General features: G+C 37.5%; 2 protein-coding genes across 8 annotated transcripts in view; one reads left to right on the forward strand and one right to left on the reverse strand.

The window, feature by feature from the left end:
* The window catches only part of LOC124405533 (protein big brother-like), a 53211-nt gene extending 37699 nt beyond the window's left edge, over positions 1–15512 (reverse strand). Inside the window, exons 1-2 of the mRNA XM_046880505.1 lie at positions 15464–15512; positions 14382–14470 (exon numbers count right to left, since the gene is read on the reverse strand). Of these exons, the coding sequence (XP_046736461.1) occupies positions 14382–14470; positions 15464–15497 (123 nt within the window). The 5' untranslated portion in view covers positions 15498–15512. The remainder of the gene's footprint in view (positions 1–14381; positions 14471–15463) is intronic.
* LOC124405531 (schwannomin-interacting protein 1 homolog) overlaps positions 1–21010 on the forward strand; it is a 31328-nt gene extending 10318 nt beyond the window's left edge. For 2 of the 7 annotated variants that reach the window (XM_046880495.1, XM_046880494.1), the window contains 11 exons: positions 2907–2974; positions 3245–3519; positions 3829–4163; positions 5109–5465; positions 6182–6710; positions 7480–7577; positions 16639–16773; positions 16870–16981; positions 17504–17832; positions 18081–18292; positions 19187–21010. In XM_046880495.1, coding sequence (XP_046736451.1) covers positions 2919–2974; positions 3245–3519; positions 3829–4163; positions 5109–5465; positions 6182–6710; positions 7480–7577; positions 16639–16773; positions 16870–16981; positions 17504–17832; positions 18081–18292; positions 19187–19349 — 2601 coding nt within the window. In that variant the 5' untranslated portion in view covers positions 2907–2918 and the 3' untranslated portion in view covers positions 19350–21010. Of the gene's footprint in view, positions 1–2906; positions 2975–3244; positions 3520–3828; positions 4164–5108; positions 5466–6181; positions 6711–7479; positions 7578–16638; positions 16774–16869; positions 16982–17503; positions 17833–18080; positions 18293–19146 lie in introns of all 7 variants that reach the window. The other 5 variants (XM_046880496.1, XM_046880499.1, XM_046880500.1 and 2 more) reach the window with 5 other exon arrangements.
* The last annotated feature ends 1324 nt before the right edge of the window (positions 21011–22334 follow it).

The raw sequence follows: 22334 nt of genomic DNA on the forward strand, positions 1-22334 counted from the left end.
CACGATTGGGGAAAAAAGGTGCTTTGTAGACTCTGATAATTACAGGAATTAAAGGCTTGTTAATTACGAAGCTATTAACGGCAAAACCCAGCGATAAGTATAATTAAAAAAGTCTGGTTTTTCCAGTTCACAACAAGCATCCTAATCTTTGGGTTCAAGGGTCTTGCAAAATTTCGATACACGCAATTTTGATCGGTTTGAAAACCCAAGCCGATTTACTTGTTTCCCATATATTTTTAGTTTGTCTTATACATTTGCAAACTGGCGACAATAAAATGTTCCAGCAAAGTCAACGGGGGTTGAAATGCAGTGAAAAAAAAAATTAGCCCCGGCAAGTGACAACCATCGCGAAATCCGACTTGTATAACTAACCAGCCCTGCAATTACGTAAATTCATGGCAGCTGGGTGTATTTACCCTGCCAGCAAAGGCAAGGCATTAATTTTGCGCAGGACTAGAATTCTCTTCAGGAAAGGTCAGGACGGGTAATAAATTTCCGTAAATAAGGTCACGACGTAAAAGCTGATGAATGGATTTTCTATTCTATGGATTCTCGCCCTTCAGGGCTCTTTTCCTTTCATGCTTTCCGGCTGATTTTGAATCCGGTACAGCCGATTGATGATCTGCGACGACCTTACAGAATTCCACCAGGCTCCGGCCTTGGGGCAACCCCGACGCCATCTTGAATATATTGACCTTCCCCAAGGTGAGCGGCGCGCTCTTTCTTCCCCACGAGACATAGTAGAAACTAGAAACAACTCCGAATGGGCGAAGAGTATCGACGAGACTGCGTAAGGATAATTTGAAGGACGAATTTTCAACAGACCAAATAATTTTTAGTCCTATTATACGTTTCTTACCACATCTATGGCGTTTTTCGCAATTTGATTGATTGATTTGATCCTTATTGAAATGAACACAACTGTTTTTATCACCTCTTCAGAAAAGAATGTTTGTCGTGGTGGTATCAAGAGATTTTTATGGAAGTGTTTTTTTTTTTTACAGATCACAGCAATTAATGAAGATCTATTTTAAGACATGATTTTCAAAATACCCGAGATTTCGCAGATATTTTAAAACTGATTCATGTTCGATAATTTGAAAATTGTACCTATCAGAAAATTATAACGAAATAGTTCAAACTACCTGTTAACTGCAAATATATGTGTGGAAATTTCGCGACCGCAGACCGCCGGCTTAAGTCTCCGCGGAATCAATAATTTGCAATTTACGCTATCACACCGATTCATGGACCTTTCTGAAATTAGACCATCGTATACGATGTTTATGAGGTACAATGCATGCAGGTGACACGATAAGGCCAAAAATAATGGTTCGTGAGTATGCTTGGTATGGAAATATTCAAATTTCAAAGTTGCGGAATCGAGTTCGCGAAGGTAATGTACATTTATATATCATTCAAACGGTCAAATGACCTCGACTATATACGTCACGCACTTCGAAACCAATCGCGACACGCGACAATGACGCGCGTATTTTACGAGAGCCGTTGCATGAATGCTGTGCTACTTCGGTAGAAAAATTGTGAACGTACCCGTTCCTTGAATAAATATGTAGAACCGAAGAAAAAAGAAATGTCAATTCCAACCCCGATTCAGCACATCTCCAAATTTTTCCGAACAACCGAGTCGTAAATATTGCATCACATACTAAGAATTTCTTTAGCCAAATTCCTGGCCCCCTTTATTAATAAAATTCTTGACCATCCCACACCGCGTTTTCCCCATCACCGATAGTGCACCCCCCGGAATCCGGGGTCCGTCCGCTCCCCTGAATTCATCGTCATTCTGCCTTAACCCTCGAAGAATTCTACCTACACACTGTATGCTTGACGTCACGCGGGAGCAGAACTTTGTATCGATCCGCGAAAGCTTTTCTACCGTCCCATATTCTTCCAAGGCTTGCGGAACCTCCACGACGACGGGGTAGGTGATACACATAAGAGCTGGTATTATCCCCGGGGACTCGTTAATATTTTTTTTCTTATTCTTTTCGCAATTATCCCTCCACTGAAAAAGCAACGAGACAGGGACAAAAAAATGGCGGGGGGTGCAATTCTGTCCAACCCTTCTGCCGTCGGCACGCAGCAGCTTCCGGAAGGACCTCTTGCTTCATCCCATTCCTCCTCGCGTATCAATTATTCGGCGCGTATCCGCTGTTAGGGTGTTCTTTGAGATTGACTCTTGACTCTGGAAAAGAGTTCCGCAGGGCTCACCCACACGCGCAACTTCCCCCTTTTCTGCTCCCCCCATCCGCTCCTCGCATCCCTCGCCCTCTGGTTCCGGCGCCTTTGGCTAGCGTCCAGGGTGTTGGTTGGAGGTCGATAAGCTGCCGGGAAACAGTCGGGTTGTGCGCGCGCGACCTTTGGACCGAAGATGGTGGGTAAGTGTCAAACGGAGTCGTTCTCTCCTTAATTTCACCGCGATTTATTTGCCCCGAATCCCCCCTCTTTACACGGATTTATCTTGACGAGCCATAAAAACTCCGGGTGGTATTATTCCGATCGAAAAGTACCCCGATCGAACGGAATTCGAACGTCAAGATACGCCGAACTCGCGTTGCTCCCTTTCGGCTCCGATTCTACGAGGGTGATTGTTTTAAGGAAGAGAAAAACGCTGCGGGAAGATGAAGACTTGTTTTTTTCACTGATTTTTTATAACTTTAAAACAGTTTTCAAATTGTTTTTTCATTACGGAAGTTCGCCTGACGATGGTACGGTTTTGATCCGCGTCGTAGTCGCGTTTGTATATATACACATAATACCCTGTTTCGTGAATATTTTATCACGTCGTTTGTTTTTCATTGCAGTGACGTGTCGCTAAAGTGTGGAAAATATTTCATTTTCACCTGTGATTCTTATTTTTTTCCTTTTCATTTCTGTTACAGAGCAATTTCGCAATGCGGTTGAAGGATTCTGTTGTATCGTTGCCCATGCATCAAGGATTGAACAATAAGTAAGTAGAAAATTTATCGCAACCTTTATAAGGCACGCATATTATATTTCTTTGGATCTAAAATACCGTTAAAAATTCTGTTTCTAACAAACGTTGCACTTTCGTACGATAGATGTTTTAATTTTCTTTCACCAAGTACCTACAATCTACGTTGGAATTGATAGTTGGAGCGAGTTTGAATCAGACCCACGATGAGGATTTTTGTCGAGCCTATTTTGGGTAAAAAAAAGTCGTAATCTTTTTTCAAATTTCTTACTTTTATTCTTGCAGTCAGCTTCAGCAAAGCGAGATAAGCGCCTCGTCGAATTCCGAGGAGATAGAAAACTGTAACGACAGAACGACTGCGTTCAGCTTGCAAGAATTGCAAGAGTTGAGATCGTCACAGGAGGGCGGCACGTGGTCGGCTGCGCAAAACGTCGGAGTTGAGAATATCTCGAATAATGTCACCGTGAATCATTCCAATGGGCGGAACAACATTAACAACAATTTGACGGCATCAAGGCTTTACCAGAGCAGCTCTGCCGAGAGTTTGGCCGACTACGAAGGTAGGTTGAACCGCCAAGAACCTGTGTCCAATTATTTCGTCAATTTTACCCTTATAAATTTTCAAATCCAGTGTTTTCTGATCAGGATGGTAAAAATTTGACGAATTCGCGTTCGCGAACGACGTCGCCTCGCGTTATTAATTGGCTCAGCGTTACAATTCGGTATTACGCAACACGCCGGCCGAGTGACGGCGACGCGATCGTTAAACTAATTAAATTAATTAACAATTCATCCATTCGAAATGTGACTTCAGACGCAGTAAGTTTCAGCGGACGTTCCTTTTTCTACCGTTTCGTATCTTATTACAGGGCGTAATTCCGTCGAGGATTCATCCCACGAATTGACTCCTTCCGAGTGGTCGGATTGGTCGGAGGAAGGAAACCTGCCGACACGGTGCCGAGGAATCGTCAATCCGAATTATCCCGGATTCCAACACCTCGCGACTTCCCTGCTTTCCGACACAGACCTCACGGAGGACGAGCTCGAGGCTTACGAAGTGTCGAAACTCACTACTTGCAACCTCAACAATAATCAGTACAATAATAATACCGACGAGAATTTGATCGGAGGTAGCGTCAATCATCTTCAGGGGCAACAATCCGACCGGAAGTTCATCTACGAGAAGCCCAAGTTCAATATTCACGTGAGTATCGAGCTCGCTGAGCATTTCTCACGTGTTCATATTTCTCAGAGATTCCAATAAACCGCCATCATTAAATAATCGTCTTCGTGTACTTGAGATCTATTTTGAAAATTTCATTACTCATGTACCATATTGGAGGTTCAAAACATCATTTATCCTGATCGAATTCTGTCCAAGTATGTGATTAAATACAGAGATTGAAAAAAATGCAAACCTTTGTATTGCGATGTATTCGTTCAAATAGAGATAGGTGATTCATAAGACCAATTTAATCATATACATATATATATATATATATCTATATATATATACCGTATATAATACCAGTCATAAACCTAAGGACTAGCCCACTCGTAAAACCTTTTATTCTTGCACCGCAGAACCCAACATTTGGCAATAAAATGGTTGATCATAAAATCAATCTTTCCCAATTACTTTATTACTCTCTGTATGTGACTTCGCAGTACTTTTCTATTTGTGTTTTCTATCGGGTTCAACGGTAACCATAAAAACTATTCTTTACCTAGCTCTTCTCCGAATCCAAAATTGACAAACTAACCACTGCCCTTTACATTCCTCCTACATTGTCTAGACCAATCAAAACCTTTAAACAATCATCCCACTTTATATCCTTAACCAATCCCAATGAATAAACGAACTCCTATCATTGAGAAATGTTCCTTCCCACCCCTACCAACGCTAAGAACCAAAACGTCTAAATTTCAACAGCCAAGAAGTTCAAACTTATATTTTCGACAACAACTAACTGTCCACTCAACACATCAATCGATAATTTCTAAACCGACTCTGTGCTACAATCTCAGCTAGAATCCTTCAATTAGAATTGCAGGAGATCACGTCGTCCAAGAATCAACTTCGATAGTCAGGCTTGATCTGAAAAGGGTAAATATTAAATTAACACTATTTGAAAATTTGTTTTTCCAGACAATAAATTCACTCTACGAATCGGCCCTCCCGTCCTCGGTCAAGTGCATAAATTACGTAAAGAGTGTCGAGGTCTCGCGTTCCGGCCAAGTCGTGTCACCGGTACCGGAAGTGAACGTTAACTCCGTAATCGAAGCGGAGACGCATCAAACTGATTTGGAGCCGAGCGAAGGGCTTGCCGACACGGTAGACCAGCCAACATCTGATCTTTGCGAGGCTGTCGTCGTAGAAAGAAAAGCTCGCGAGCTAGCCGTCGAAGTCGAAGTTGTAGAGCTTACAACCGCTGTTAAAGAAACTCTCCAATTTCCGGAAATCGAACAAATACCCGACTCCGGAAAATCAAGCGAAGTCGGAGAGGTAATATAATTCGATTTTTCAAAGTCTGTATTCCGAAATTGCGATTTCGAAGAGGTTGGTTGGCCAAAAATCTATTCTTTTCATCAATTTTATTACTAGATAGTCGTACATCGAGTAGTTATCATATTTTTTCATTCACAAGCTATGAAGAATTTTTTTTTTGTTTCAAAACATAAAAATAGAAAATAACGAAATTGTAAGTAAAAGCTTACATATCAATGCTTAGTTTCAAATCGCTGCAAAATGGTTGAAAATCCATTAAATTTGTTCGATTTTATTCTAAGATGTCTCGTTTTATCTAGATTATCATTTTCTACAAAAAGTCAGTGAAGCAAGATTTTTTTTTCTATCAGTAGTCGATTCGACATTGCCATTTGTTGATCATAATCAATGTCGGTGTAATGTGATAAAAAAAACATTGTCTGATTCCATTTTTATTTGTAATTTGTCATCATATTTAGTGTGAAATCAAGCGAATTTAAGTGCTAGATTTTTAACAACTTTTATGCGATTTGAAACGAAGCACGGATATCCAAGCTCTAGTTTATAATTCTACGATTTTTTATTCTTGTATTTTTGACACGATTTCCGTAAATCAAGAATACAATAATATCTCGTAATGAGATTAATAAATAGTACCGATTTTTGCCCAATGAACCTTCTTATTTTCGATTCCATTTCCCTTCTCGATCTAATAATTTTCCGTTTCCCATCAGCAGGAAGAGGCGACGGTCGAATACATCGATCTGATAAGAGAGGCAAAGAAATTGCCTCCACCCGATTGTTCCAAGATAGGAAATCAGCCGGCAACAGCGACTAATTTGCGGAACGGTGGTCAAAACGACGACTCGGAAACAAACACAGACTCTGAAAGCTATTCGGACTTGACGCCGTACACGAAGCTTGAAGAGATCGATCTGCTCTCCAGCATCGGGCGAGACATCGGTGTCGATCTCGAGAAATACGTTCAGCCGGTACCCGACGTCGTCCTCATGGATTCCGTCGAGATATCGCAGCCCTGCCGAGTCGCCCTCGGCGGAGACAACAATCTCATAAAAGACAATCTCGTCCCGAGGGAGGACACGAACAAGCTGATCGACAGGGATCTTCCCGAAGCGCCGATCGACGCCAGGAAGAAGGAGAAAATGGCCAGGAACCAGGCCAGGAGGCGGCAGCAAAATCACGCTAATCAACCCCAGAGGCGACCCGACAAACGTCGCGCTGATCCCGACGTCGGTGGTCCAGGTGAGCTCGGAATATGTCCATAAACTCTTCAAGAGTCGATAAAGTAACTCTTGTGGGTATTCTATAAGTCTGTGATATTTGGTTGTTGAATTCTGAGGTGAAATTCAATTTTCCTCATTTTCTCCTGCAACTTTTGTGGCAAATAAAACGCACCCCTGCATGTTTGTGCTGCTTAGTCCGCGGCCTGAAATTGAGGATGCGTGCAGAAAGTAGGTCGCTTTAAATTACCCAATTTTCTCCGGAGTGGTGGTTAAAATTTTACGATCAGTCAAAGCGAAACGAAATCACCCCGCCGCACATTAAGTAATTAATTTCGTTAAACTTCACGCGATTCTGAACGTCGAACTTTTCTGTTTTACCAACGTCGGTATAATTAAATTGCCGGTAACAAGGAGAGCTGTAACATCTCTCGTTTATTCTGTGGATCACTGTTTTACCAAAGCTGGCATGATTAAACTGCCGGTAACATGAAGAGCTGTAATATCCCTTGTTTATTATTTGGATTGTTTAGCGTTGCTAAATTCGCTGAAATTCATTTGTTGATACAGCGTTCGGATATTCTGGCTGAATTATATATAAGTAGAATAATTTGACGAGTTTCATGAATAGTTTTGATTGAAAAATTCTCTAGCTATATCTTTTATTTTCGTTCTTATTAAACAAAGTTCATTTAAGAAATTTATTGTCGAATCATGGAGCTCTTTTAATATAAATTTTTCTCACTTTTCTTTTTCTTCCAAGTTTACTTTATTTTCATTTCTATTCGCAGGAGGTTTCGATGTCTACAACATTGAGACGGCAATGCCAAAGATCGATTTGGACGCCATTGAATCTCACCTGCGAGCTGCACGTGAGGAGGAACGTAGGGTGAGTGAAAAAATCACATTATGCACATGTAAAATGAATTTTTTTGAGTTTTCTCGCTCAAAACGACCTGGGGTTAGCGATTACCGTGACCAACTTCTGCCTCTAACGAAATATCACCTAACAGGGTAACCGCAAGATTTACTTTTCCTCGGTACGGCGATCAGCGCAATTGCATCTGCCTGGTTTTTATTTTTTTTACCTACAGAATTCGAGCTTGACAGTTGAAAAAAATTACTCATACAACCGATTCCTGAATAATAATGATAATAACCTAAGTGCGAATAGTTAAATTTGATTCTCAAGTTCAACTTCGTGGGTTTTTTATTACCACATATTACCAGTCGAAACCGGAATACGTCGCTTCCATCACTTCAGCTTTTGAATTACAACGAATATTTCAGTGAATGAAAATAAAAATCGACCAGCTAAAAATTTTCAATCATGTACAACACACGATTCTGGGTTAAAATGAAGTCGTTGGAAGGAAAATCACGTTTTCCTAAAAAATGTCGATTTAATACATAGTAGTGAAAAAGTTTTGCAAATTATTTCGATATCTGAACCCAATATTAAAAAGATCAATGCATTCTTCTGACATAATATCAGGGTGGGGATAGACGAGAAAATCAATGGGTAACAAATGTTGGACAACTTTTCCTTTTGTTTCTTCGTAACAGGTCATCAAATAACGTTCAAGATTCTTCTCGCGTATAGAAAATAATGTCTGGCTTTAAAACATATAATCTCACACCGCGGAAAGCAAAATGTTTCATTACAACGATATAATACATCAATATCACAAAACATCTGTTCTTATAGGTCTGCGTATAAAAGATACCATGAAAAAATCCCTGCGTTGCATGGGGCATAAAATAACGGTAGATACGTAGTTTTTATGGCCGGGTTGCCCCACAATTCGAAAGGGGTCGACACAGATTCGTCCTTTCTAATCGGGGGTCGCATGCGCTTTGACCGAACGGAAGTCTTCGCGTTACAGGTACTCACATACCTATAATGTACCCGGCAGTCGCGAGTATCTCCCTCGCAGCATCCGGCAGTATCAGTATCACTGCAGAGTTGCACGCTTCTTTCACATCTCCTGCAAAGGATTTGTTATCCCCTTTATTCCCGTTATCGGAATTCGCGATGCATCTGGAGCGTCTCATACATTTATGAATATAAACGGACGTGTACAGTATAGGTGGGATATTCCAGGCCAATTCAGTAAACGATTGAACATGAAATTTTTTTAATTTCATCAAGGATTTTTCCTACCTTAGTACGACATTGGAAAAAACACTTGCTGATCGAATTGAAATATTTTCATGCAGCATTCAGAGTGGAGCCTCGGTTTTTAATATTCTATATTTTTTCAAATCACTTTTTCTGTTTGCATACCCGTTTAAAATCTGCTATACAAATTTTGAAACAAATCGTAATTGTATTTTCGAACCGGAGAAGCAATAAAAGAAATCAGTAATTAAATCGGAGATGTGGTATATATTATAATAGATTTTCAACACGTACGTAAAGTATAAAAAATCGAGTAAAAAACTCACTTTGAATCTTGCCTGAAAATGTTTCATTTCGGAAACCAAATGTTTTGTTTTTTCTTATTTGATAAAAATTAATTTTCGTATTATTGAGATGGGTTTAAAAAATCATAGAGTAAAGACGAGTGATTAAAAAAATGTAAAGATCGTAGTAAAAATCCTTGGTGAAATTTAAAAATGTGATGGTCAACCGTTTACTGAATTGGCGTGGAATTCTCCAGGTGCATTAGGTATACGTCTGAGACCGCGATTTCGAGTTCCAAGTCGGCCGCACAGCGATATTGATGCACGCGGAGGCGGAGGCGTCGATCGCGATTACGTCGAGTATCCACTTCTAACTCATATCTGCTCCTGGACCAGAGACGTCTCCACAGACTCCGGAGCCCTGCTGAAAAGATTCAGTCGGAGTCGAGGTTTCGGCCGAGGTTAACCAGCAGCCGCGCCTTTCCGCGTTAATAATTAATTATTCGTCATCGTCACTGGGTACCAGATGTTAAACGCATTCTGTACTTACTAGTCGTACGTCATATACTGTATACAAGTAGTCACGAGTTCAGAAGCCGCCTATTTAAATTTTTATATTTATATTTACACGCATATCTACGAATCGAGTATAATATTATTATATACGCGCGTTAAAATTATCTTCAAATCGTCGCGTTTCACGCGTGCTCTTTTTTATTTAGTTTTTTTTCTATTCGCTACTAATGCGAATATTTTTCCCATCAATTCAAGTTCCGGGTCAGAGAAAGAATTCTTTTTTACCCTTTTTTTTTATTCGATTGAACAGAAAATTCGTATAGTTATACCTATACATGGGAGAATTGAATCGTACCTACGTTTATAATATCGCGTTGATGAAAAAGCAGATCGGGTCGTTCCAAAATTAAAAGAGATACGAAGAAGATTGCACTTAATGATCGCAAAGACGAAACTCTTCGCACGATCGCTTCGGACTTCTATAATTTAAAAAAAGGAACGTTTTTGTCCGTAATTGCTGTAAGAGCGCGTTAATCACTTGACGTTTGAAAGAAAGAGGAAATGCGTGGATACACATCCGCCGTGAAGTGTAACGCAATTGCGGTGACATCGCGTTAACGATAACATTGTAATAATAGAAACTCAACCGTACATATAATGAAATCATTATGAATATATATCTGTAAGAAATACGTAATATCGGTTCATAATCTTCGGGCGAATTTGCATCGGACGAATATTCACGGACATATATAAAATATAATCTTTTTTTCGTATCGCGAACGTGCTATATAAATACGCATTAGACACAAATTGATAAACTCTGACACTTGGGGATGGCTCTTTTCTTTGTAGTGGACGTTCTTCTGGTCACTGACGTGTAAAGCGACTGTTTTCCTCGTTCATATAATGCATCATATGGCGATAATGCCGGTTTTCCGACGAATTGATTCAACGGTCAAATGACGCATCGCAGCGTAAACGTTCTGTACAACAAGTTCGTCGGTACTAAGTTACATACTTCAATTGCTACTTCCAATTCTTCCATTGCGTACGCTGTCGAGCGTATCCTTTTTTGGTTCGAACGCTTGACGTTGATTGATCGACGATTTGAAATTTAAAACGTATAATTTCCGAAGATCGACTAAACGGTAGTTTTATTCAAAGAAACGTGAAACATTTTTCGTCCATTTTTACACCGAGTTTTATCACAGAGCGATAAACGTGTTACGAGCAAAGAAATGCATCCGGTAATGTCTAGACACCGACCCGCCATACGACCCAAGGATTTAGATCTTTCCGGTATCACGATCGGAAAAACTACGTCTCAGGTATGCCGTGACAGATTTATAATTAATTATTAAATCGGTAAGCAGATTCAGAAGTGAAAGACAAGAGAGAAAAGTAAACAGCTATATATACTGTGGCTAATTTTTTTTTTTTATGCAAATAAATCTGGAATATTGATTTAAAATATTTTCTCAGTTTATTATCTACACGACATATCATTTATGTGCTTAATGCAGTTTGTGAATTTCTTTAATTACAGTTAAACCGAAGATTAAATCCTTGTCTTATAATCCTTGCTGACTATGTCTAGGTGTCCCAGTAATTTTTTTCTTCACAGAGCCTATCGAAACTGTTTCGGCGAGTAAGAATTAATTTTACTTTAAAAACAGGCAAGAACCCGGCCGTGTTCCACTTCTCAGATATCGAAACTGGCGCTGCTACCGCGGGTACTGATATACAATATTAAATCGCGGGGCTATAACCTCCCGCAGTACCGTCTATCCTAAAAGGCCCAACGGACACCCAGCTGGCTAAAATTAATGTTAAACAATCTCATCTGAAATCGGATAAAATGCGAATCAGCAATATAATTCATAATTATTCAATCGTTTTTCGAGGTGGTTCAAAATCTGAAAGCCAAAACCTTGTCGACTGAAGAGGGGAACTAAAAAAGGTTGTAAGTGTGATTTAGGTAAAAGTAAAAGTAAAAAAATCCACATACGAACTGAAGCGATAAATAACTATACAGTGAAGAAAAAAATAATTTCTCTCAGTTTTATTTTTTTTCAATTCTTCGTTGTAGGCACTTACAGGATTTTTTTTAAAGCTCAAAGACGAATTGAAGCTTCGTTGAATTTTCCAAAAAATATCAAAGGCTTTCAAGTAAAAACTTGACGTGATTCTGAACAAACGCACCGTAGTCAAAACGAAAGGCTGTTAACACAATATATAATACATTGAATAAAGTTCAGAAACGACGTGACAAAACATCCCTAAAAATAAGTAAGAAATGTTGAAATGAACGAGGAAATCATGAATCAAACGGTATAATGAAAAGTAAAAATTCTGGACAAATATTTTCTTCCTTTTGGATGCCTTCGGGTCTTTAGGGTCTTTAGAGCGGCACTGTTTGTGTCGAAACGTAACGACTACAGGTAACTGATAAGAGTATAATATAGGCCGGTGCCTTCGGATGTCGCCTAGGAGCGTCGGGCCGCGGTATTGACGCAATGAAACAATAATATTACGGTGTTAAGTACCCCAAACTGCTCTAAATCTGATGTAAAGCTCTTACATTCGATTTAATTCAACCGATACAAGTTGGTCAATAGCATAGTGTTTTAGTCATACGTTGCCGTAGGTACAGGTAAACCTGTATACGTATAAAGTATCCGTGTAAATTGATACACTTGACCAGCAGCTTGAAGATATCATCCCGTCTAGCAAGATCTGCAGTTTCGAATCTCGGAGTGACAGTTTTCTTATCTCTGCTTTGTTTTTCCGTTCCCGATATAAACGGCAAGAATTAAAACTCGATAAATAAGATTCGAACTGTGGATTATGATTAACAAGCGTCGCTATTTGCCGATTCGAATACAGTGTTGCAGGTCAGTTGCAGGTCAAGCAAATTTACAAAACTCTGACTGCTGACAGTCTTAAGAAGCGACAAGTGGAAAAGTTTTGTGATTGCAAGTAGTGCGCGTGCCGACAGTGACAGTGTTGAGCTGTAAAAGTGGTTGGGCTGATCTAGATCGCAATTGAATTTATGAACGTACTATATAGATACATAATATGTGCGATTTCTCCTCATCTGCACACCGTATCATATCGATATTAATTATGCACGGATAGATGATCTGGCTATTCGTAAACATCATCGTCAATGTTTACTTACCAAGTCTTACGTAATTCTTGAGATATTCAAACGTCGACATGACAATGATGATGGAATTAATCGACGAAAATGACCCCCTTTATCAATTTCTGATGAAGACACCAATGTACTATAGAGAGGTTAGACTTTCATTTCTTATTGATCTGCATTCGTATCAAAACGTTGTCGTACATTTAAATACTCAATTATATCAGTATATACGTGATCACTGTTACGTTGTATTGCCGTTATTGACATAAATTACAAAAGTGATCACTTTAATAGCTATATATACCGATTATCTCGAAGTCGATGTTTTATTTTCACCTATTGTTTTGCAAACATTTTGAATTGGAGTATTTGTGCAAGAGACACTGATCTGAAGAAAATTTTGAATCGATTTAGACTCAATATAGGTATAGACGACCTATATTCAATAAACACATAAAAGATTTATGTTTAGTGAAAATTATACGCAACTGAATGTTTCTATATGAAATAGAAAGGTAAAGCAATTTGCGATAGCACGTTCGTCACAATTTGAAAGTAAACATATTAAAATGTATAATAGATAGAGTAAGAGTGTGCTAAGAAAAAGTAGCAGAAAAAAACTGTGAGGAACGTGTTTCAAAAAAAATATGTATTGATTATAAACTTTCATACCCTCCGGTGAACTTACAGGATAGTACAAAAAATCGACCAAATGTTTTTTACGTCTGAAAATGTTTCAATGAGCCGGTGATCTCTTTGATATCTCTTTAAAATGCAGGTATCATATCGATCGTAGTTGAAAATTGGGGACGGGAACTGACGGTGATTCAGCATTGCAATTCGCGCATGATTAACCAACCGTTAAAATCACGAGTAATGATCGCTGTACAAATATATTCAACTATAGGTATACCTGTGTGACGTAGCCGACACTGCATAGTTAGAAAACAACACTTAGTTAGTTTATAATCATCAAAAAAATCAACCTCCCAAAATGATTATTCTTGAAATAATAAAAATTTGCGATCGTATCAATGAAAAAAGAGATACAACATATTTTCTTTTCGACATAACTCTATTTAACCAAACCAAATATGCCGATTGGCTTCGAATATATATATTTTTTATCGCAATTCAATCCGGCAAGTCCGCGTAAAATTATTAAGAACTTTAAACCGAGACATGAAGCAGAATTATTGCAATACGCTCGAGGAAAGTTAGAGCTGATGTTAACACAGTACTGGAGAGAATAATACGAAAAAAAAAATGAAGCAGCTCTTACTTCTCATGATAGTCGAATAATTCGTCCACTCGCAGTGTTCGAAACTATTAAAACCACGGCATATAAATCCTGCGTTTCTTCTTCGTCTAGGTATACTTGTGCTAAAACAGGTACACAAGGATCCAGCTCTAAATTAAATCAAATTACTCTCGCGTGTCTACTTGCACACTATTGTACGTATCCACATGTGTAGATCATTCATTGCACGGTGCAGTAAACACAGAGCTCGACGCAGACTCAACGAGTTCCTTTGCAGACTTTCACTATCCAGTTTAGAAGCGTACTTATTTGTTCGTATTTGACTGCAAGAAAGAAGTTGTGGGGACATTTCTTACCTTTAAAGAACGGTCCTCCGCCAGTCTAGTGTTCCCCGAGTTAGAAGGAGGTCCATTTTTTTTATTCCCTCGGAGAATAAGATCGCGATCTATAATACACATAAATACTTGTAATCACAGTGATGATCGTTGTTACGACACGCTGGCGTTGAATACCGGATTGATTATTTGGTATAAAATCACCCAGCGTCTAATGAAAATAATAATAACAATATTAACAATACTGTCTTACGACTAAAGTGATCGCTGATCGTATTATCGTACAATATTTCAACAAACGGGATTACTGTTTATACTGTAACGTTGATAATTCTCACCTGGTGAAATATGGGAACTACCCTCGATTCTCGAAGACATTATAAAAAAGATTCGCGATTCGTTGCAGACTTGTATACCTTCACCTATTATGACATCAAAGAGTTTGATCTTGTAAGTAATTCTTTGATGTATAATCTCACATAGATATTTTTACGTGATATTATATTGTATTTGAAAACGGTTTAGCTACAGAAGTTAACACAACACACCGATTGGATCAGTCATTACAGAGCCATTATACTATCCCTTGATTTAATTTATCCCTTTAGTTCCTCAGTAAATTATTGAAGTCGCGTATTAGTCAGGCATGCATCATCGTTATTTAGGACTGCTGGTTAAATGAAAATTTACACTTGAAAAATTTCTTCAGAAAGTTTTCTTTCCTTTTTTCGAATGGCTTGTAAGCACGGACAATTATTAAAAATGGACGGATTACGGTATTGACGAGAATTTGTGGGACAAATTTTTGGCTATCGGGAAAATGAGAAAGGAGTTTTCAACACCCCCCGGGAGTTCTGATTTCGTGTTTCAGAGATTTTAATTAAAACCTGCCCAAATGATGAAAGCTCAATGAATACCCAAAATTGAACGAAAGCAGGAACTGTGTTATATTCCTCGTATGGGTTGTTTGATACATAGTTGCGTGATTAAATGAACTGCCGATACCTCCAAATGACATGCATGTCGGAGAAATCTTGACTTCGCATATCTTTAGCATCCACTGACATTTGGTAAACCACGATATGCAAAATATAGATACTCACATGTATTTTGAATAGCCAATTCCTTGAAAGTCATTCCGAAATTGCACAGTGATAATTTTACTCATTGTCAGTCGAATCCTCATGTTTCGTTACGTTAACGTTACTAACTTCAGCCTCTTCGAATTACACTCTGCACGTTCGTTCGAGAAAACAAAAGCCTAGCTGTTGTTGCCAACAGAGAGAAGAAGTTGATGAAATAGAAACTGGGGCGGTATTTACACGCACGTGAGACGACAGGCTGACAATGAGTCGGGTATCTGATTCACACGCCGGTAATCGTTAATCACAACATTGAAGGTGAATTTTGTGTTTTCAATATATCTTCAGTCAACTGATCTTCCTTCTTCAATTCGAACCACCGACAGACAAATGACAATCGTGCGTTTGCACCAAATCCACCAAATACATCGCGATTTCCCACCTTCGTTTGTTTCTTCCGTACTGCGTTTTCTTTTGTTTTCAATTCGAGACAAGGTCAGTATGGTCCACCCTCTGTGGCCTCTGTCTAATCGGTCCGTTCCTCGGTTCATCTTCATAGCGGACGACAAAAAGGACCCGCTATTTTTCATGGCTGTCAAAAAATGGTGCATTGAGGTTATTCGAAATTATTAAGTGAAACGTGCGGCTCCTAAATGAACTTGTTACTGTATCTGTATCATTTTTCAACCGCCCGTCTTGCCGATGTCAAAGCAAAGAATATATTGCCAGTATTTACATGAAAAAGGAATACTTTTTTGTTTACATTGAACCGATATAATCATGATATTTAACCTGTAAAATGATGGGTAAATATGTTGTGAGCAACGATACGTAATGCAAAACAAATTATCGTTCTTCGATAATGCGATTAATGTTCTACAGTTCAAACTATTGCTAATTGGACATAAATATTAAACAAAAAATGTATATATAAAAAATTACACTATATTACTAATCGATTAAAAGATATAGCGAAAAAGAGGAAAAGAATATTAGAGATTGTACCGATGCGTAGATGTACCTTTATTCAATTTCATCGTCTATACGCGGTGTGTGGTAAAATTTCGTGCCTCGGTCGATGAATAACTCTTGATAAATTGTGTGAACCACATAATTTAATGCTTGAGTTAATTGAATATCGTACTGACGTTAAAAACATGATCGACGACGTCTCAGGTTTGATGTACATAATTCAGGAAGACGAGCGAGTCGCCGAAGTCGTACAGGCGGTAGCAGCTGGCCGAAATCCTGATCCCAAAGACAGAGATAAGGAAGATCTCGTTGCACGTTTCGATAGGCTCGTCCAAGGAAATCCATTCGTATCCCCCCAGGTTCGATTGAGTGAGAAACTTGCAAAACAACAGATAAATTAAAAACATCAACGGCAAATAAGTGTAACAAACATTTGTGTACAATTTTACTTTCAGCGGAGAAATGATAGAGAGGAAATCAGAAGGCGGTTGGCCATGGGACCAGACGCCGAAGATCTCAGATCTGAACGAGGCCGCAAGCCCAGCTTGCAATCACGCCTTCAAAGTGGTCAGTATCGGGAATTGAATGTAAAAAGAAATGAATGATTTCAGGAATCCAGTGCCAAATAAAATATAACTGAGAACATTTATTAGTTAGATACCACGAACGAAAATGTTAGCCCAAATTATGATAATAATAATGTGGATACTCTGATGAAAAAATCAATTTGAAACTTGTCTCCAATTTCTGGAATGTCTCTAAAAATGTTTTATTTTTAATAGAAGCAAAGTTCGGATTTCTCATAGAAACTTGACAGAGTAATTTACATATAATTCCAGCAAATTTGATAACAGCTTTAAGGTATATTTTTTTATGAACTGATAGATTCAGGTATATTTCCACACTTTTTCTGAAGTGATCACAATACCTTTGGAATTATCTCGTATTTTTTGTGTCTCAGTTGTTACAGTAGATCAGAATGAAGGTCGAAATATATTTTTCAAAACAATTTTTCTGTTGAGCTAACATAGACAACCACACAAAGCAATGAAAATCCGTGTTAAGTTATTTGCAATTTGATTTTTTTAGGAATGAATCTTCAGATATGCTTTATGAATGACACATCTTCGGATACAGAATCGCCAGTTTCGGAAGCTGACACAACTCCTGGTCCTATATCATCGGAAATAAGAGCACCGGTTACTCGACCACAAGTACTGAGTCTTCCACCATTGAGAGTAGATGCAACTGCGCCAATTGATGAAGCTGACTTCTTTGCGAGACAAGCAAGATTACAAACTGAAGCCAGAATGGCACTGGCCCAAGCAAAGGAGATGGCTCACATGCAAATGGAAGTAGAAAGACAAAGACTTAAACAAAGTCCAATAACAGAAATGGTCCGATCTAGTTTAGAAAAGGTAAGAAATTTTGTAATGCTGCTGTATAATTTACATAAACCTGTCGAGAAATTCTTTTGTTATAAAATGTTAAGAATATAAGCCTCCAGAGTCAAGGAATCATATCAAATTTAGCTGTTGGGATTTTTTGATGCTTATCTGATTACTGCATCAGAATGTTTGAAGTAGAATTTTTCTTCTTTATTTGAGTGTTGTATATCGCATGCAAAAGCTAGAAAAAATCTCACCAACTTATTCCATCACATTAGGTCGGTGTTCAGCTGGGAGATGAGCGACGTAGGCTATCCCGAGTGTTGTTAACAGAGCTTAACGTTGCGCAACTCCAAGTAGTCGCCAATGATTTACATGCACGTATAGCTGCTCTGAATGAGGCCCTTGTGGAAGGATTGCTTAGGCGAGATGATTTGCACATGGAACAGGATTCAATGCTGGTGGACGTTGAGGATCTCACACGGTATTTGTAAGTATAGAAAATGTCGATCACTTCTTCAACGTTCAGTTACTGAATTAGATGAGAATAACGATTTTATCCTCATTATCCAGTCGGTCGTACCACAAATTCGCACTTACTGTAATGTAGTATGAAAAATAAATAGCGAACAGACCTATGGTGTAGCTTGTTCTTACTTGGTTTGCGTTATTTCATCTACTCATTTGTACACACTGCAATTTTGTGCACTAATAAATGACAGGTCTAGTCCATGTTATTTTTTACCTCGATGCAAATAGCAAAGACATCCATTCTAGATTGAGAATAAATTTTGGGCAATTTCACATCATGTCATTTATAGTTTTCTGTTTATCACCAGCACGATAAAAATAATAAGATAAAATGGTGATGTAAAAACACTTTCATCTCACATTTTTATTTAACACTTAACCCAGTCTCGCCTGAACACAGGTTTTGGCAAAAAAGCCCAACCATCACTCAATATAACAAATGTCAAATCAAAGCGTGTGTACTCTTGTTACTTTGAACTGTGAAATTCAGTGGCAAAAAATAAGTAACTGTTGAAAAATTGAACAAGAAATTGAAATTAAATGGAACGATGTGAAAATCTTTATATAGTACAACAATGTTCGTCATTGTTACTGGCTTCAAGGCTTCAACAGTTATGAACATTACACAGTCAATGCATATTTTAAATTACTACGTTTCATCCTGGCGACTTTATTCTTTTCTCGCCTTAAAGAATTGACTGAATCAAGTATCATTATATTTATAAACAATATACTGCATTTTATAATTAATTAAGCTTTACAATTTTATGTTCGCAAATTAAAATCCGGCCGCAATCCCTCTCTCTCTCCTAGAAATAAATAGATGGTGTGTGAGGTGCTGTCTTTTGCGCAGAGGTGCCAAGCAGGAATCATTCAAGCGACAGGGGATAGCTTCGAGGGAAACATCGTCCACGCAATCTGTTGGAAAGAATCAACAATCGGCGTCGCTTCAAGTTAATAAGCTACCTAAACCAAAACTTATGAATCGAGGACTCGTTGGTCTAGTCAGAAAATAATCGTTTGCCTCGAGACTGTGTTGCAGTCTCTCTAAAATATAACGAATAAAACAAACGTTGAAGAACATATAACAAAAAGAGTAGAGGGAAATATAAATGGCAAACATTATACAAAAACTTATTAATAGTTGATGAGTCTCCCCTTCCCCTTGTTACCTGCTGCTGGTAAAGATAAAGACTGATATTGATACATTGCTTCTTATATTTACCGAATATTATAATATTTTTCTGGTCATTTGATATCATCAGAATTTATACCGCTCTGAAGTAAAATTCTCTTGTGTACAAATATTCACCTTGATCTTATCATAATTTATTTTCCCATTTTAGTATGGTTTATCCTCGAAGTAACTTGTCTTGTTTCAATATTAGATCTGTTTGTTTTTGTCAATAAAAATTTTTAATCTACTTTTCATTAATCTTTACTGTTATCATAGTATAACATGTACATGTGTGTATCAATAATATTCAATAGATTGGAGAAGTAAAAGATACATGAATAACGAGACTTGAGTAATTACAAATTTTGAAGGCAAACGAGACTCAGTAGGGCAGAAAGACAGCGGCAGGTGACTATGAAATGTATTGTGAATTTTATGAATTTCTACCAATTGAAAATGTAATGTGAAGCTAAAACGATAATTTGAGATTTTATCGATGACTACGATGTAAAGATAAGTATTTTTAACTCGTTCTCAAAGTTATTCGAAGTGTACCAATTACTGAGAATAACAAATATTAATACAAGTAAGAAATACTTTCAAATATCTCAAGCTTCTGAGGCTTGCTTGAGTTGTGGATCGATACAAACTAGGCAGCAGAAGTCTGTTACTTATTTATAAGAAACCTATAACGAAAAAAAATAAAATTTGTACTTCATGGAAATTGATCAGATATGGTACTAAACTGACATTTAATTCTAGTTTCATTGCTCGTTTCACTTCGCCTTGCATGTATTTATTGACTTATATCAATTCTAATAACTTAACATAGCGGACGTTTGACCAATTATGACAATATATCCGCGATTTGTTTGTTACTCTGCAAGTTGATACTTACTTCGGATTATAAAAAAATCGCAGATACCTCTGCACGTACAAAACTGTATCAAAATTGGTGGAACGACTTGTAGATAAAATAGAATTCTGTGTTGTATATACGATAAACTTATGCTAACAATAAGATGTTCCCAACAATGTCAGTCCTGCCAAGCTTCAGACATTCATGTAACGACGATCATGTGTTTTGCAATCAAGCTAAAAAGTGAACATTATTAAGTTCACATCCTTTTATTCAGCAATAGATGAAAAGTTAAAATATATCGTATATAGTTATAATTTCACACTTCCTTTGCACAGTTGCATATTCACAATAAATTGGGCATATTTTTATTTCTACAACAATAACTTGATACATTTCGATGTGCGAAGCTTGCTTGGACTCAATTTTGATCTATAGTAACAATAAATCCTGATATATAATATGCACGACTTAATGAATAAATCATGGTCCCATAATTTCCAGATGTCATTCCCACTTTGAATCTAATATAGAACTAGATTTCATCTGTTTCATGGAGCTGTACTCTGCTTTCTAGTATATTTGCCACTGATGAGGTGAAGGGGAATATATCTTCAGAAAAGTAGGCTACTACATTTACCGGAAACTCATTAACATTTTCAATGCAGCTCAATAACACGGTAAAGCCAGGTTCTGCATTTCCTGACGACAAGGAATCTGTTGGCAAATACAAGAAGAAATTTCAGCTGTACGGCATTACTTTTTTCACATTTAAATATTACATCAATTGTTTCCTTTTTTCTCTCACTAATAAACAATATAATATCCTTATAGCTTCTGTTTGTTGTATTAAAAATTGGACAAGATATCGAAAATTACTGAACTATGATAATAGTAGTAGCATGGTGAACATCTACTTCGATTGTTGGTCGGGAAAATTATTGTTAATTTGGTGAAAAAAAAAAGAAAAGTTAAACTGAATAAATCTGAGTTGAATTTTCAATCGCATTTTTGAAGTTTTTCTTTTTAATGTCAAGTTAATATACCAATCTTAAAGTAGTTCATTACTAAGTTGACACCGATTAAATTTGGCCATTTCAAAATTTAAGAATACAATTTGTTTCTTGACTTTGACCATTCACCGCAAATTCATATTTTTTGGTTATAATATAAAACTACTCTTTCTTGAAACAATCGGTATAATAATACAATAAAAAGAAGTTGATGAAAAAAAATTTTCTACTAATATTTTACCGTAGTAAGGAAATGAGGAGATGCGGTGTAAATGAATTCATACATATAGATATAAGACGGCCCATCACGTTATCTACAAAATAGTTTTAATCATAATATTAATAATATACAGATTGTAAATAACTAAATAATAATAATAATAAAATATGCTGTAACAAGGATCTTGTTTTTTGCTTTCTTCTCTTCCTTTATTAATATTCTCATGTTTCTCCTCCTAACTCTTTCGGATCTCAGAGGGAAGGCACGGGGCAGTAGTTTTAGTTTTGTGGATTCAATTCCCGATCAGTCACTCCTAAGTTTTTTTTTTTTTAATTCTCTACCAGCTACTCAGCAGACTGACAAGGAATTAACAAGCACCGCTGGTAAGATTTCATGCAAGAGCACAATAATAGTACATTAATCATTGTATATTGTACGTATATATTGGCGAATGAAACATGTGGAATAAATGTTAAAACCGGTAAAGCGATGATTGGCTGTTACATATTGCCGAGACAGTTATTATTAATTACTTCGAATCATGCTCCTGTTCCTGCAGGATAATGTTTCTTTTTAACTATGTATGTATCGATTAAGAATGATTTTGGTTCATCTATACAACACGGAAAATAAAGAGTTAACGTCACAAGATTATTCATTTTACCAAACAGTTTCAGTTTTATTAGGAAAAATAGAAGATAGATTTTGCAATTGAAAAATTGTTCTTGCATA

The sequence above is a fragment of the Diprion similis genome, chromosome 4 (genome assembly GCF_021155765.1).
Source record: "Diprion similis isolate iyDipSimi1 chromosome 4, iyDipSimi1.1, whole genome shotgun sequence".
NCBI classification, from domain to species: domain Eukaryota; kingdom Metazoa; phylum Arthropoda; class Insecta; order Hymenoptera; family Diprionidae; genus Diprion; species Diprion similis.